The sequence below is a fragment of the Dipodomys merriami genome, unplaced genomic scaffold, assembly GCF_024711535.1.
Source record: "Dipodomys merriami isolate MVZ:Mamm:240054 unplaced genomic scaffold, mDipMer1.0.p SCAF_28, whole genome shotgun sequence".
In the NCBI taxonomy this organism is placed as follows: Eukaryota; Metazoa; Chordata; class Mammalia; order Rodentia; family Heteromyidae; genus Dipodomys; species Dipodomys merriami.
The window spans coordinates 3,559,562-3,576,018 of record NW_027204270.1 but is presented as its reverse complement, the minus strand read 5'-3'; the positions used below and the strand labels follow the sequence as shown (position 1 = coordinate 3,576,018).

Sequence of the window (16,457 nt, the reverse complement as noted above, 5' to 3'; positions counted from 1 at the left end):
AGCATTTGTAGATTAAGTTTCTCTGCAGTGGGGTGAGAGACCCACCTTAGAAAAGAGGTCTTGTGGGCCTGGTACTGGAGAGTGGGTATGTGTGGGAGCCTGTTGTTGTTGTTGTTGTTGTTTTGTAGGATAATTAATAAGTAGACAGTCTAGGAAGAGCCTGGGAGTCCTTCCTGGAAAGATGTAGGCCCCACTCAAGCCTCAGTGATCTGGGATTCCTCTTGGCTAGTTAGTTGGTCAGTGGTAGGAAAACAGCTTGGATCAAGGGAAGCTTTGAGATTCTTGGCCTGACTTCCTGTGGCTGCTGGTCCCTTTTCTTCTGCATGGGCCTGAGCTGTGTTGCTCCAACATCTCTGTTTTCACTGTGCTTTACAAATGATCTGGGAGAGGGAGGGGGTTCCCTGCACCCTGCACTTTGGTTCTGGAAGGCTGGACCAAATCATTTCTTGCTTAGGAATGAATGAATGAAGACCAGATTTTGTTTGGAGCTTGTTGGCAATTAATTTGGATGGCTCAGGGAGAAAGCTTTGCTATAGTATTTTCCAATTCTCCAGGGGCCATCGGTCGACTGCTGGCCAGCAGGGTGGATTGTGGCTATCTCTCGAAGAGGTGTTGTGCCAAGTGGACATGATTCTCACGCATCTCCAAAGATACCGGGGAGAGAGCAGCCCTCCGTTGGGCTCTGCACTGGTCAGCGTCTGCCTGGATGGGGCAGGTGCGTGGCCAAGCCCTGAGGGTTTGTGCCAGAAAGTCTCTCTTTGCCTTTAGCTTCTCAAACCAGGTGGATCCTATGCAGTGTGGTCAGGTCTCCAGTATGCCTCCACCACGCATGGCCACAGCGGTCAGCAGAAGGTGCGCTTCCTGCACTGGCCCTTGTGGGATCAGCTGGATCCTGCTGCCCCTGAAACTTCTTCCTTCTTAAAAGTACTTGGGTACAGCCGGATGGAAAGTCCAGTCTGGCTCCCCAGGGCTGCGGTCTCCCTGTCTTCACCCTGAACAACCCGAGGCGGGCATTCCCTCCCCACCACCCCGCGGGTCCTTCCTGTTCGCATTGGGAGTTCGCCCAGCCTGTCAGGGCGGGGCGGGTCTGGAGACTGCTTTTGTGCTTTTGGAAGAGGCGGGTGGGGAGGTGACCGGGAGGGCCCCGGCCACACACTCGAGCTAGGTGCGGACCACAACCCGGGTGGGCCCCGCCGACCCTGCGCCTGGCCTCTGGCGGAGACCCCGGGCGCGAAGCCCTGGCGGGCGGGGCGGAGGGCGGCGGTGCCCCGGCCCGGCCCTGGGCTCAAGGGGGCGGCGCCCGCCGCGCCTTTGCCGCCCGGGCCCGGCTGCCCGGCCGGGCGCGCGGGCGCCTCGACGGCTCCCGGCGGCTCCCGGCGCCCGAGCGCCCGCGTCCCCCGCGCGCGCCCCGCGTCTCAGGACTAGTCCCCCCAACTTGTTCTCCGCTGTTAACTAGTCGCGCTGCCGGAGCGATGGGATGGGGTTGCCACAGCAACCAGACTGGACGTCACAATCCGGGCATGTGTGCCGCCCCCCGCCCCCCGCCGCGCCGCCCGCGCCACCGCCGCCACCCTGGGCCGGCCACGGGACTCGGTGCGGGGCGCGGTGGGCGGAGCGGCCGGGCTTTGCGGGTGCGGGCGGAGCGGCCGGGACGAAGGGGAGTCGAGACGGGGGGGTGCAGCTTGGGGGGGCGGGGGGGCCGGCGGCCGCCATCTTCTCACCGAGGCCGCCTCGCCCGCCGCGCGCGCCCGTCCGGCAGCGCACGGGTTAAGGCTGGCACCGCGCCCGGCGGGAGGGGGGGCGCCCACCTCCCCTCCCCCCCGCGCCGGGCATGCGGGGCCCGCTGGGCACCGAGGAGGAGCTGCCGCGGCTGTTCGCTGAGGAGATGGAGAACGAGGACGAGATGTCAGGTGAGGGGCGCCCCGGGGCCGGGGCGGCGGGGGGCGAGGGGGGCGGGGGGCGGCGGGCGGGCGGGCAGCGCGGCCGGGGCGGGCGGGCGCCGCGCGGGAGGGGCGTCCGGGCTGCGCTCCCGCCCCGCCGGCGCCCGCGAGGCCAAGGGCGCGGGGCTGGGCGGGCGCCGGGGCGCGGCCGAGGGCGGGGTGCGATGGGGACCCCTGGGCGCGGGGCAGGCGCGGGCGGGCGGGCGGGCGGCGGGCAGGGGGCGCGGCGCCGCGGGGTCAGCCCGCGTGCCCTTGAAGGGGGCGGGAATCCGCTCTGGGCGGGCGGGCGCCGCGCTTGCTCGCTCGCGAGCTTCGAGCCCGGGCTGGGCCGGCAGCGGCTCGGGTCCGGCCCTGGGCGCTTTGGGTGGGGCCGGGGCGGCGGAGGCCGGGCGGCGCTCGAACCTCCGGCCGCGAGGGCTCCGAGCGTGCGGGGCGCGGGGGTCGCGGCCGGTCGCCGCTCCGGCCCCTGGGCCGGGGTCGCTGGCGTCCTCTGGGCGCCGCTGCCCGGGGGCCGGCGCGGCCAGCCCACCCTCCAGCCTGGGCTGCGCCCGCCGCCCGCCCCGAGCCCCCGCCCCGCCCGCCCGCGGCTCCGCAGGAGTCCCGGCCCGAGGGCCTTCCCCGCACTTGTGGACACTGTGCTACCACGCAGCGGCCTGGCTCCAAGTCTGTGCTCCCTTCCGGAGCGCGAGGGCTGGGATGTGGCCTCCCCGGAACGACTTCCCCAGGGCCGACCTATTCCTCACACCGGCACCCCAACTCCTGTTTTGCTGGAGCCAAGCCACGCAGCAGCTCCCCGGCCTAGGCGGAGAGAATCCACTGGTGGCCACACCCCTTGCCCCCGGCTTCCCACTGGGTTTGGGGCTTGCTTGCTTAGTGACTTTGGTGCCCAAGTCCAGGGCACCCGGGAAGGATCCCCGCCCCCCCCTCCTTTCAGGAAAGTCTATTGACAAAGCACCTGATGTGGGAGGTGGTAGGAAGGGGTGCCCTGCTTGGGGTGGGGTTGCCTGGACAATGGTTGATAGTCATATCTCCAGGTTGGAGGAATCAGGTTATTGGGGGAACACAGAGGCCCAACAGATGCATTTTCTTTTCTTTGTGTGTGTGTGTGTGTGTGCTGGGACTGGGGCTTGAACTCAGGACAAGGGCACTGTCTCTTTTTTTGCTCAAGACTGGCACTCTATCACAGATCTCAGCCTTTTGAGTAGCTAGGATTACAGGTGTGAACCATGGCACCCAACTTCTTACGGCTGTTTTCTACCTGGAAGCCAGGGTCCTCAGAAAGCCTGCTTGCTGGTTTCCTCCAGGATGCGCCGGTGGTGGTCGGGGTGTGGTCTGTGTGGGACTGGCAGGAGCCCTGGAGAGCTGAGCATGTGCCAGCAGCTTCATTTCTGGGACTCCCGGCCTCTGATGGGGTCCCCTGTCATCCTTTCTTGCCATTTCCCGGCTCTCCTTGTGTTGGGGTGCGGGACTTGAGGAAGGGAGACTGACAGGTGTCTGACTCACTGTTGGTGCTGGAGGGCTCAGACCTTGGTCAAAGTCTACCTTGGCCTCTTCCCCTCCAAGGGAGGCAGGTTGTCTCCAGGCCTCCAAGAGTACCCCCAGCCCCCTCCCCCCCAAGAGAGGACACCCTGCTCTGGACTCTCTGGCCTGACCCCAGCCCAGATGCTCTGCCACCAGACCCTTCCCAGGCTCTAACTCCTCTCCATTTCCCTGGTTGGGGTCTTGTCTTCTCACAGGTCTGCGTCAGAACCTCCCAGCCGGTCCTTGCTGGCCCCTTCCCGCCCAGAGAGCCCAAGGCCCACCTTTGGTACACCAATCAGAGCCCGGACTCCCCTGTCCTTATTTTTCCCACAACCCCTTGCTCATACCAACAGCTGCATTAGTAGGCTCCTTGCTTCTGGAACATGGCAGGCTCTGTCTTCCCCATGGGGCCGATGGGGCCTCCCTCCCTCTCTTCCACACACAGGTCCTGGCTCTTGTGAACCGTGGAAGACCCTCCTTGATCCTCTGGCTCAGATGTGGCCTCACTTTCGGGTGCGTCTGAACGGTTTTTTTTTTTTTTTTTTTGGATCTGATCGTGAGGCCTAGAACTCTGGGCCTGGGCGCTGTCCCTCAGCCCTTCAGCTCAAGGCTAGTGCTCTACCACTTGAGCCACAGCACCACTTCCAGCTTTTTTCTTATGTGGTGCTGAGGAATCGAACCCAGGGCCTCATGCATACAAGGCAAGCACTCTACCACTGAGCCACCTTCCCAGCCCCTGAACGGTTTGTTTTCTTGGGAGCACTTCCTGTTATCTGGAGTGCTGCCAGTCTGCCGCTGTGTCGGGGGGGGGGGGGGGGGGCCTCTGCCTCCAGTGCAGTTCCCTGGACCACCTGCCCTGTCTGGTGTCTGGCGCTGCGTGTCTGAGAGGAGGTTCTTGTGGTCTCAGTGTCTGAGGTGGGGGGCTAGGCTGCTTCTGACCCCTGATATGACAACCATTCAAACCGCTTCCTGGCTTTCCTGTGTCCTGGCCTCTCTGTAGCCTGGGGTCCAGGTCCATGACAGTGACCCCCGAGGACCTGGACCAGCTGGCTCTAAGACATGACAGTTGGTGTCTAGAGAGCCCGTATTTTGGGAACTGTCACACTAGCTTTTAAACCCACAGTTGTTGGACTTGTTCCTTGGGGAATCTGTTTTCCTTTGGACTCTGCTCCGTCTCCCACCTCCCCCTCAGAGTGGCTTTTGCTCGCTCAGCCGTATTCTTATTTCCTGTGTGGCAGGTGGGTATCTTTGCCATGAGCTCTGTGGCTTTGTGGCAGGTGGGTGATCCTGTCCCAGGGAAGAAGATGTAGCCGGTTCCCCTCTTTTAGCTCAGGGACTGGTCCTTGTCACATTCTCTAGGGAGCTGGGAGGGCTGGTCAGATTGAGGGCTTAACAATTGGGTGGCTGGGGAGTGTGGCTCAGGTAGTAAAGGCTTGCCTAGAAAATGCGAAGTCCTGAGTTCGAAACCCCAGTACTGCAAAAAGTAAAGAAGTGGATGGAGGAGACGTCGGGTACAAGTCCTGCTCTTGCTAGCTGGGTGTTCTTCAGCAAGCTCTCCAGTCCTCTGCCTCAGTGTCCCCACAAGTAGAATGGGGCACAGCACTATCTACCTCATAGAGGGTTATTGTGAAGACTTGGGACCATGGAACATTTAGGTCATAATGCCCAGCATGGGGGGGAGGGCGCTCAGTAAACCTGGCACCGTGCCAGGGGGCAGCTGTCCTGCCTCCCTCAGGAGATGTTTCCGAGATTTGCATTCTCATTTAGTAAGTTGGAGGAACGGGAAGGGGGCACCGCATGGGGTGGGGCTGGGAGTGTGGAGCCCTAGGTGAGGCTGGAGGGAGACCCAAGGGGCAGGGCCTTCTCCGGCCCCTTCGGTCTTTCCTCTGGAGGTGTGGCTCCTCCTAGGACTCTGCTGGGCTGGGAGTTTACTACTTGGCTGACCCCACAGCTGGTGAACTCAAGAGACTCCCTTGGCTGGCAGCTTGACCTGTTCCCCTCCACCCGTCCCACACTGGCTAGTCTCTCTCTCTCTCTCTCTCTCTCTCTCTCTGTCTCTGTCTCTGTCTCTCTCTGTCTCTGTCTGTCTCTCTGTCTCTCCCTCTCTTTCTCCTTCCTCCCTTCCTTCCCTTTTTTCTCTTTTTTGTTGGTCCTGGGGCCTGAACTCTGGGCCTGGGCGCTGTCCCTCAGCTCTTCAGCTCAAGGCTAGCGCTCTACCACTTGAGCCACAGCGCCACTTCTCTGGTGGTTTATTGGAGATAAGTTTCCTTCAGCCTTTCCTGCCTGGGCTGGCTTTCAACTGGGATCCTCAGATCTCAGCTTCCTGCGTAGTTAGGATTATAGGCGTGAGCCGCCAGTCTTTTATCTGCTTCTCTTGGTGCCTAGCACCCTTGTCTCCCTCTGCATCGCCTCTCTGTTTGCCTTCAGAGCTTCTCTCCATGCTTCTCCCCCTTGCCTCTTTTTCCCCCCAACCTGTGCTCTGAGCCCTCCTCACTCTGCCAAGCCCTGTCACTTAGGGTAAAAGCCTCACTGCTCTCCTTCTCAGGAGTGATGCTTTCCTTTGATGAGACGCCAATGAGGTGATGTCTGGGTTTTGTTAAATGTCCTAAATAAATTATTAATTGCTGCTTGTGCGTCCTCCCCCACCCCGTAAGGCCTGTGACATGAAGGGAGGTCCAAGGACTCATGGGAACTTTAGTCTGTGCTTTTTCGTAGTCCGAACTCCTGGTTCCCCCTTTCATGGGCTCTGCTGGTATCCCTGGTCATGAGTGACACTTTTCATTCACAATTTGGATTCCATTTCTGGGAGAAAAGTTTACAGGCTCAGGTCTGGCTCAGAGGGGGAGGGACCCAAGGTACCGTCCCCCAGGAGGAGAAGGTGATGGTTTGAAGCCCTTCCCCTCCTGCCCCTGGGGGTGAGGGTAGGGGTGGGGGTGGAGTGGGGGGTGGGCTTGATTCCTGTGCTGGCTGGCTTTGAAGCTTGATCCACAGATCTCAGCCTCCTAAGTAGCTAGGGTTACATTATGGCATCATCCAGCACTCCCTAATCCTGGTGATAGAGTTCTGGTCCTATCCCTTAGTCCAGCCCTGCCCCGACTCTGACCCTCACTGGGCAGATGATGTAACTTTTTCCTCCAGTCACTGGCTTTTCTTTACTTAGACCCACTGTGTTTGTAGATCTCCCTGGTGGCTGCTTGCTGGCTCTGGGCTGCCCCTCCCTGGAGGGGGCAGGGCCTGGAGCCTGGTTAGGGCTTAACCAAAGTGCTGATGTGTGGACCAATTCTGACTCCCTGAGGGGTCCTGTGACCTCCCAGACCCTGTCTCTGTCACCTCCATTGCCTCCGTGTCCCCAGAGTGGACCCCAGACATACTGTTGAAATGTTGAACTCTGGGTGGATCCAAGGCCTGGAGGGAGAGGTCAGAAACACCAATGGGCAGCTTCCAGTCTTGCCCTGGTCCCAATGCAGCTCTGCCACCTGTCAGCTGTGGGACTGAACTGTAAGGTCCTGTGAGCCTCAGTTTCTTCATCTGCAGTGGGGCTAGTTCTTATCTCCAGGGTTGCTGAATGAAGCCGGTAAATGGATACAAGTAATCATTGCAGGCTCCGAGGGCCTGGTGCATTTTCCTCCGCTGGGCGGGGACACTGGGTAGGCCCCCCAGCTCACCGTAGGGCTGCAGCCTGGGTATGTATGCATGAAGCTAGAGAGGGACTGGGGAGAGCTGGGGGAAAAGCTGCCGGAAGTCCCTGTCTCTGCTCTGCCGGACTCCACCCCCACCCTGTACCCACCCATCTCTCCCTTTCCCGGGAGCAGCTTCCCAGGCCCCCCACTAGGCCTGCTCTGACCTGGCAGCCTGGGAGGTGAGAGCTAACCAGGCTAATGGTCCTAATTATAGCTGGCTTGGATCGATGAGGTCTTGGGCCCTGGAGGGGCAGGGCTGGTGTGGTCGAGCACAGCCAGGAAGGCTGTGGGGCAGCCACAAGGGGCCAGGACTTGGCAGGACAAACAGTCCTGGGGCAGGCCCATCCCTGCCCTGGAGCCCCTCTCCCTGGGTGAGGGGGTCTTCCCTGTCCCCTGTCCACATGCCTTTGTCTCGGAACCCTGTGGTGCCTCTCCGCTGTGTCTGCCTGTGCATTGGGAGGCAGGGCTCAGGGGACACGGGGCTGGGACGTGGAGGTGGCGGATGGCGAGCGTGTATGGGGGGCGGGGGGGGGTGACAACAAGCCGGGTATTCTGAGGCTCAGGGTCTGTTGCGCAAGAGGAGAGAGAGGCCCAAGTGGGAGGAGGGTGCTGGCACGGTGGGGTGGCGGGGACAGTGTCCCAGAGCGCCGCCACAAGCCATGTGGGGACAGAAGAGCCTGTCAAAGATGGGTGTGGACAGGACTGGCTCCCATCCTCATGTGCCTGTTCCGGAACCTTCCTGGAGGAGATGGCCCTGGCCAGGCGGTCCTCTGATCAAAGACGCAGAGGCTGGGCCTGGGGAGGGGCTTCCAGGGGCTTCTCTTGTTCTCTTCCCACCCACAAGCAGTTGACAGGCTTCCTTCCAGAACCTACCAAGCTACCCCTATCTCCTCTTTTCTGATGGTCAGTCTGGGACCAGCCCAGCCCTGCTGGGCTTGCCTTCCTACGTCTGGGGCCGCCCTGCTGGGAGGGGGGACAGGGGACAGCCTGGCAAGGCAGGCGGAGCAGCCCCTTCAGGATTGCATCAGCCTGGATCCCATTACATAACCCGAGATGAACACTGCGGGGTGGGGGTGGGGAGGGTGGGGGAGGGGCTCTGCCTGGGCCTCCTCTGAGGTGGTGTCTGCCTGGGGAGGTGTGGATGGCCACTCCTGGGCACCCTATCCTGGCTCCCTGCCAGCCCCAGCCCCAGCCCTGCCTCTCAGACTTCTCCATTCAGGTCAGCTGTTTTGAAATCCCCGCCCTGTCACCCTGTCACCCTGTCACCCTGTCACCTCCCCCCCCCCTCCCCAGGTTCGAAGGAGAGGATGGGGCCGGCTCCACAGCCCAGCTTGAACCCAGCCAAACCTGGGTCTGGCCCACAAGAAGCCAGACTCTAGAGTGGCCCTCGCTGCCCCCTCCCCAGAGGCCTCCACGCGGGAGCCCTCTGCCAGCTAGGACACGCCTGGCTGGTCCTCCTGCGCCCACCTCCCTGGGCAGCGTCCAGTCTTGCCTGGAGCCGGGCTGTTGGGTTTGCAGGCTCCAAGGGGCTGGGACTTGGACACGCCCTGCCCAGCCAGTGTTGAGCTGCGCTGCGCTGCGCTGTGCTGGCAGGACTCGCTCCTTGGAGAGAGGTTGCAGCCGTTATAAGGGGATGAAGCATGTGGGGTGCAGCGGTGGGAGGGGGATCTCGGCTCCCTGAACTGTCAGTACCCTCTGAGGTGTGGGTGGCTCCGACACAGGGAAGCCACAGGGACCAGGTGGGACCTCTCCTCCTCCCTTGGGACTCTAGGAAGCAGTGGTCCCAGGCTGGAGAGGTGCTATGTGGAGCCTAGAAGGTGGGCATTGGGTTTGTTCTGGTGTGTGCATGTGTGCGTGCGTGCGTGCGTGCGTGCGTGCGTGCGTGCGTGTGTGCATGTGTGTGTGTGTGTGTGTGTGTGTGTGTGTGTGTGTGTGTGTGGCTGTTGTGTCTGCTGTGTGACACCCAGTAGCTAAGGGTTGAACTCTGGCAGGAACATCAGGTACTCCCAGCCTTTCAGGGGTGAATGGTCTGGACTGCTTGTCATCTGGTCACTGTGAGGCAGCCCTCAGACGCTGAGCTTCCCACCCCCCAGTCTGCCCTGTTGTCTCTAGCACCTGGGAAGGTGTGGCGCCCCCTTCCTCCTCACTGCCTCCCCACGCACTGCGCCTGAACTGCACACGCAGCCTCCCTCCAGGGGGTGGGGGCCTGGCTTTCTGGCAAGTCCCTTACAGCTTCTTCCTTCTGGAAGTTTCCTTGCTTCTGGGTAGCTTGGTTTTTACTTTTTTACTTTCCTCCCTCCTCTCAGTGGCCTGTCCTGAGGTCTGGGACCCCTGGTTCACCTCTGGCTCCCCCTCGAGTGAGGTTTCACGGCCCCTGGCTGTGAATGGCCCTATCACAGCCCAGAACGATGTGTGTCCTTCTCTCCTGGGGTGGAGGCGAGCAGGGGGCCATTCACTCTCTTCTCTTTGGGGGTGGCATAGAGCTCACAGCTTATCCAAGATACCCCACCACCCAAGCACACTGCTCCCCAAGTCTCATAACCAGCGAGGGAGTTCAGGATCCGTGGACAGCTTTTAGAAAACCCATGTGTGGTGGATGTGGCACTGCATTCTGGAATTTCTCATCTTTCTGGGCACCCAGCCGGAATGTGCTTGGTATTCTGTAATACTAGTGTGTGTGTGCACATGCACGTGTGCGCATGCGTGTGCATGCGCAGGGTTGGGAGGGAAGCAATGCAGGCGTACATTTCTATGCAGAGGGGGCCTGTCAAGTCCATGGTGTATGCGGGCATCCTGGCAGTCATGCCTACTTCATGTGATCTTTGAGTGATGGGGCCTGGCAGCCTTTATTGTCCTGACCTCAGGAGCCACTCTCTGGTCGCAGTGTGGGCCTGGGGTTGTGCAGAGACAGCCCTCTCTCACTTCCTCCTCCTCTCTGTGGGGCCTCTTACTGGCCAGCTAGCGTCCCCTGGGGCTGCCTCCTCCCCAGACAGCCTCATCCCCTTCTGTCACCTGCCTGTCCTCAGTGGGTGGTGGCTCTTCTATTCCAGAGGGGTGTGAGGGAATGAAAGGTGAGCGTGACCATGCCACAGCGGGCATTCCTGTCCTCGCTGGGCCTAGGGAGAGCGCGGAGGCTATGATGTGATGCCGTTGTGTGCTGTGGGGTGGGGTGCCAGGGGCGCTCCCCCAGCTCTGTGCCCCTGGGCTCTGGCTGAGGGGAACATAACCCTCCTCTGTCCTGCTCTTCTAGAAGAAGAGGATGGTGGCCTTGACGCCTTTGAGGATTTCTTCCCCATGGAGGCTGTGAGCCTTCCCAAGAAGAAGAAACCCAGGAAGCTCAAGGAGAGCAAGTCCAAGGGGAAGCGGAAGAAGAAAGAGGTGAGCTGCGGCGGTGGATGGGTGAGGGGCCCGAGAAGGCTGGTCCTGAGTCAAGTGGGCTGAGACACCTGACTTGCTAGGCAAGTAACACCCTCAGCTCTGCCCCCTTTTGTTCCCCCCAGTACTAGGGTTTGAGCTTCAGGACTTGTTTGGTTTGCTTGCTTGTTTGGTGTGCTATGTGACCTACATCTCTAGCCCAGCTTTTTGCTCTTTTTTTTTTTTTTTTCTGGTCATGGATCTTGAACTCTGGGCCTGGGCGCTGTCCCTCAGTTCTTCAGCTCAAGGTGAATGCTCTACCACTTGAGCTACAACGCCACTTCCAGTTTTCTGGTGGTTTATTGGAGATTAGAATGTCATGGACTTTCCTGCCTGGGCTGGCTTTGAATTGTAATCCTCAGATCTCAGCCTCCTGAGTAGCTAGGATCATAGGTGTGAGCCACCAGCTCCTGGCTTGATTTTGTTTTTGTTTTTGTTTTTGTTTTGGTGCTGGTCCTGGAGCTTGAACTTGGGGCTTGAATGCAGGCCTGGGCTTTTTTTTTTTTTCCCCTCAAGGCTAGCTGGCATTCTACCACTTGAGCCACAGTTCTTTTTCCATTTTTTTTTTTTCTGGTTAATTGGAGATAAGAGTCTCATAGACTTTCTAAGGTGGCTTTGAACTGTGATCCTCAGCTCTCAGCCTCCTGAATTTCTTACATTACAGATATGAGCCACTGGTGCCTGGCTTTGCTGGTATTTTTAGAGATGGAGTCTCTTGACCCTCCAAGTCTCAGCTCCTCAGTAGCTAGGATTATAGACATGAGCCATTGGTGTCCAGTTATAGGTTTTTTTTTTTTTGACATAGAATTTAACTTTGCCTAGACTGGCTTCGAACTAGAGGCCCTCCTGTCTCCCCCTCCTGAGTATCTGGGGTTACAGAGGTGTGCCATTAGACCCAACTACATCCTGTTTCTTAAACAGGTTAGAGGGTCATTTCACGTGGTCTCTTCCTGGCTGTCCTGTGAAGGACACCTGATACCAGCAATTGCTATCCCCTTACTGCTTGTACTGTGTGGTCACTGGCCTCTGTCCCCTCACTGTCTGCAGATATCACTTGTCGCAGACCTCTTTGTCCCCCCAAGGAAAACCTGTTGAGATTAAGTAAGGCAAGTTGGAGAAGCTTCGGAGGCCTTGGTAAGGGGCTGGCTGCTTGTAGGTGCCCCGTGTAGGATGGCCTCGGCACACTGTCGCTTTGTTCCTGGATCTCGGTGCCCTGGGTAGGTGAGGTGGTGACTCGCTTTGGTGAGGAGTGGGCAGTGCCGCCTCAGGCATCATGCCAACTCATGCATCCTCAGGATTAGCCTTGGAAATTGGGGAGATGGGAAAGCCGATGGGGAAATGGAGACGGCTTATGTCCTTGTCACGTGGGACAGGACCCTTGGTGTGCCCTTGTTGAGCTGAGGCCTTCAGAGAGCCACCTCTAATCCTCCTCGCAGCCCTGTGGGGGAGGGGGAGGTGTGTACCTCACTTTACAGAGGGGAGTAGAGGGAGGTGTTGGGAAATTACTCAAGCTAATGACAGCCACAGACCCACTATAGGCCTCTTTCTGGCTCATGAGTGAGCTGGGTTTGCTGAAAGGCAGTGAGCAGGGGGCCATAAAAAGACTTAGCTCATGCCGGGCGCTGGTGGCTCACGCCTGTAATCCTAGCTACTCAGGAGGCTGAGATCTGAGGATCGTGGTTCAAAGCCAGACCTGGTAGAAAAGACTGTGAGAGTCCTATCTCCAATAAACCACTAGAAAACCGGAAGTGATGCTGTGGCTCAAGTGGTAGAGCGCTTGCCTTGAGCTGAAGAGCTGAGGGACAGCACCCAGGCCCGGAGTTCAGGCCTCACGACCAAAAAACAAACAAACAAAAAGTTCCACAGAGGGCTGGGAAGGTGGCTCAGTGGTAGAGCACTTGCCTTGCATGCATGAGGCCCTGGGTTCGATTCCTCAGCACCACATAAGCAAAAAGAAAAAAGCCGGAAGTGGTGCTGTGGCTCAAGTGGTAGAGCGCTTGCCTTGAGCTGAAGAGCTGAGGGACAGCGCCCAGGCCCAGAGTTCAAGCCCCATGACTGACAAAAACCAAAAAGACTTATCTCTGGCTGGGTCCTCTGGAGGCTGCAGGGCACAGGCCAGGGGCAGGAGTAAGGTGGTGATGGGTGTGCCAGAGCCGCTGTGTGGGCCTTCTGCCTGAACCTTGATTCTGCATCCCCTTCAGCTCCATCCTGGTTTTGGGTGCTGTTCAGGATTGGCACGTGTCTGGCTTCTGCCAGTGTAGCCCACCCTTTCCCATACCCTTCTCAACCAGGAGGCTGTCTGTGGGGTGTGAGATCTTCGATAGAACATTAAGGTGCCTGGGTCACAAAAGCCTATACTCTGAGGCTCCAGGGGCTACGAAGAGGGAGAAGGCCCCTATCCCTGTTATCCAGATGGGGTAACAAGGAGGCAGGGCAGGAAGGAGACCTGGCCTTCCAGAACCCCCTGCCACAGCCCCCCCTCCTATTCCTTCCCTGGGCCCTGGGGATGTGTCCCTGGGCCGGTAGACACTTCTGGAGTGCAAGCTCTGTGGTACAGGAGTCCACGTTTCCTGGCTGAGGTTGTGCAGTCTCCTGGAGTCACCGTTCTCCTTGTTCCTGTAGTGCAGGCTCTGCAGACCTCAGCCCTGGGCCTTGTGACTGGCTGAGGCGGGGCTTCCTCTGTTTTGTGCTCAGGTCTTAGCTCTGGGGCCGCATCTGCCCATTTTCCAGATGCGGGGCCCCGGCAGAGGTGCCGTGATCACCTGTGGGAGCTCCACTCCAGACAGGGCTGGCTTTGCCTCCCTCCCTGCCGGGCACAGGGTTTAGCCAGGCGCTAGCCAGGAAGAAGGCTGGAGGAGGCCGGTGGGAGCTGGAGTCCAGCTGGCCACCAGGACCTGTCTCAGTCTCTTTGGACACAGCCATAGGTCACTTCCTTTGTCCAGTTAGTCTGAGCCTTCTCTAGCTTTTCTTTCTCTCTCTCTCTCTTTTTTTCTTGTGTACTGCCAGACTCCGGCTCTCTCTGAATCTTGTGCATTGTCTCTCCTTGTGGCCTGCATTTGGCTTCTCTGCCTTATTAACCTCTCATATTGCTTCTTGTATTTCCCATCTCTCATTCCCGTCCCCACCATCTCATTTCCCTCCCCCCTTCCCTCAACCCCTGTTCCTCCCAATGAGCTGCCTTGCTGCTCCTCAAAAGGGGTTCATAGTTATGGTGGATGGAAGTTCCCCAGATGATAGGCCCTGGAGGGGACCCTTGGCTGGGACTGTCACTACTCCCCCATCCCTGAGGGCTGTCTCTGACCAGCTGTTGGATCTTGGGGGTGGGGGGTCTGGAGCATGTGTGTCCAGAGGATCCCAGATGCTCACCTATATTGCAGATCCAAATAATAATTTTACCCCTTTTCCCTCCCCACCTCCCACCAGGTGATGTCCACATGAAGTTTAGAGGGGCCAGGATGGGTGGGTCCCAAGCTGCATTGTTTTTTTTGCGGGGGGTGGTAGGCAGCAAAGTCGTGGATTCTGATTTACATGAAATAACTGGGCTGCAGCAGGAACCTGAGCATATGTAGATGAAGCTCCTTGTCAGACCAGAGCGCAGGAGGGAGAAATGATTTCAACCTGTACTGCAGCGGTTGCCATAGCAACCAATTATTCAGTGCTAAATTATAACTGTTTATAACACTCGTGAATGGGAAGGCTCATATTTCATTCTTTCTTTTTCCCTCTCAATCTTGAAGGACCCCAAATGGAGAATGACCAACTCTCCAAATCTTTCCTTTGGGTTGAAATACCTCTTTTTTTTGGGGGGGGTAGGGAATGTAGAATGTGTGTGAGCTACAGAGGGAGGGGGAGAAGCAGAAAGGAGGCCTGGATCTGGAAACGTCTCTGGATCCAGAAAGGAGGAAAGATGTAGGGGAGAGACAGCCCAAATGGGGTCTGGAGAACCATGGGACACTGAGCACAGTGCAGGCCTCCCAGCGCAGGCACGGTGTTTAAGGTGCTTTGTGGGTTGACTCCACACCCTTGAAGATTCTTTTTTCAGCCATTGGAGCATTCCCTCCAATCACATCCAGGGCAGTTACAGTGAAGGACAGTGTCAAGGTCAAAGGCTCAACTGTCATCCTAATTTTCACAGCACACATCGTTGATTTCATCTCTTAGACCTCAAGGCTAAGGTTAGCTTGTGAGCTTTACTCAATTATTTGTCTGTGCCTGAGTCTCTTCCTTTGAATGGAATATGTCTACAACTCCCCTTCTAAGTTGCGATGTTGGATAGTCACTCTCCTACTGGCTCTTGGTCTTTTTTTTCTTTTTCTTTTTGCTGTTTCTGGGGTTGAGCTCTGGGTCTGAGCACTGTCCTTGAACTTTTGTGGTCAAGGCTAATACTCTTCCACTTGAGCCACTGCTCCATTTCTGGCTTTTTGTGGTTAATTGGAGATAAGAGTACGAGGGACTTTTCTGTCCCAGCTGTCTTCAAGTCACAATCTTCATATTTCAGCCTCCTGAGTAGGATTACAGGTGTGAACCACTGGCTCCTTACCACCCAATGATAGTATACCTCTTTATTCTGTTGATGAGTTGTTGAGAATCATTTGCATTTCTCTTCTTTGTTCCCTTTATTTATTTATTTATTTTTTGGTCAGCCGTGGGGCTTGAACTCTGGGCCTGGGCGCTGTCCCTCAGCTCTTCAGCTCAAGGCGAGCACTCTATCACTTGAGCTACAGCGCCACTTCTGGTTTTCTGGTGGTTTTTTGGAGATAGGAGTCTCATGGTCTCTCCTGCCCGGGCTGGCTTTGAACCGCGATCCTCAGATCTCAGCCTCCTGAGTAGCTAGGATTACAGGCGTGAGCCACCAGTGCCCGGCTTTCCCTTTATTTATTTTTGACTTTTTTTTTGAGCTCTTCAGCTCAAGGCTAGCACTCTACCACTTAAGCCACAACACCACTTCTGGTTTTCTGGTGGTTAATTGGGGATGAGTCTCATAGACTTTCCTGGCTGGCTTTGAACCATGATCCTCAGATCTCAGCCTCCTGAGTTAGAGTATCTAGGATTACAGGCATGAGCCACCATGAGTTAGAGTATCTAGGATTACAGGCATGAGCCACCAGCGCCCAGCTACTTTTTACTTTTTTTTTTTTTTTTTTTCGTCAGTCGTGGGGCGTGAACTCTGGGCCTGGGCGCTGTCCCCTCAGCTCTTCAGCTCAAAGCTAGTGCTCTACCACTTGAGCATCAGTGCCACTTCCAGCTTTTTCTGCTTATGTGGTGCTGAGGAATTGAACCCAGGGCCTCATGCATGCAAAGCAAGCACTCTACCACTGAGCCACCTTCCCAGACCCTACTTTTACTTTTTGGTAAGAGTGTGGAGCACCCTAGTGTGAGTTCTCCTGTCCTGTATCATGGGTGTGTGTAGGGGTGGGGCAGGAGGTAAATGCTCAGGCAAGATCAGGTATAGGCCAGGCTGGTCTAGCCTTTGTGGTCTCCATTTGGTGGAGATTCAGGGAAAGGGAGGTGGGCTGGGGCAGGGTGCTGGCAGTCAAAGCCTCAGAGCCTTTTCTTCCTTTGGGTTCTGTTTTTTTTTTTGTTGTTGTTGTTGGTTGTGGGGCTTGAACTCTGGGCCTGAGCGCTGTCCCTGAGCTCTTCAGCTCAAGGCTAGTGCTCTACCACTTGAGCCAAGTGTCACTTCCGGCCTTTTCTGTTTATGTGGTGCTGAGGAATTGACCCCAGGGCCTCATGCATGGGAGGCGAGCACTCTATTGCTGAGCCACCTTCCCAGCCCCTCCTTTGGATTCTTCCCACCTCCCTTCCCCCCCATGGAATGAGCTTTGACAGGTGGCTGAAAGAAGGGCCCACTGGTGATTTGCAGACTTGCCTTCCTGGGATTCTAGCTCATTCTGCCACACTC

The 16,457-nt window shown here is 57.7% G+C and overlaps 1 protein-coding gene across 5 annotated transcripts in view; it reads left to right on the top strand.

Annotated features, from left to right (window-relative positions):
• The first annotated feature begins 1,701 nt into the window (after positions 1 to 1,701).
• Positions 1,702 to 16,457, top strand: part of Chd5 (chromodomain helicase DNA binding protein 5) — a 54,477-nt gene continuing 39,721 nt past the window's right edge. For 2 of the 5 annotated variants that reach the window (XM_070037189.1, XM_070037193.1), the window contains exons 1-2: positions 1,702 to 1,910; positions 10,392 to 10,519. In XM_070037189.1, coding sequence (XP_069893290.1) covers positions 1,832 to 1,910; positions 10,392 to 10,519 — 207 coding nt within the window. In that variant the 5' untranslated portion in view covers positions 1,702 to 1,831. Of the gene's footprint in view, positions 1,911 to 5,145; positions 5,228 to 10,190; positions 10,213 to 10,391; positions 10,520 to 16,457 lie in introns of those variants that run through there. The other 3 variants (XM_070037190.1, XM_070037191.1, XM_070037192.1) reach the window with 3 other exon arrangements.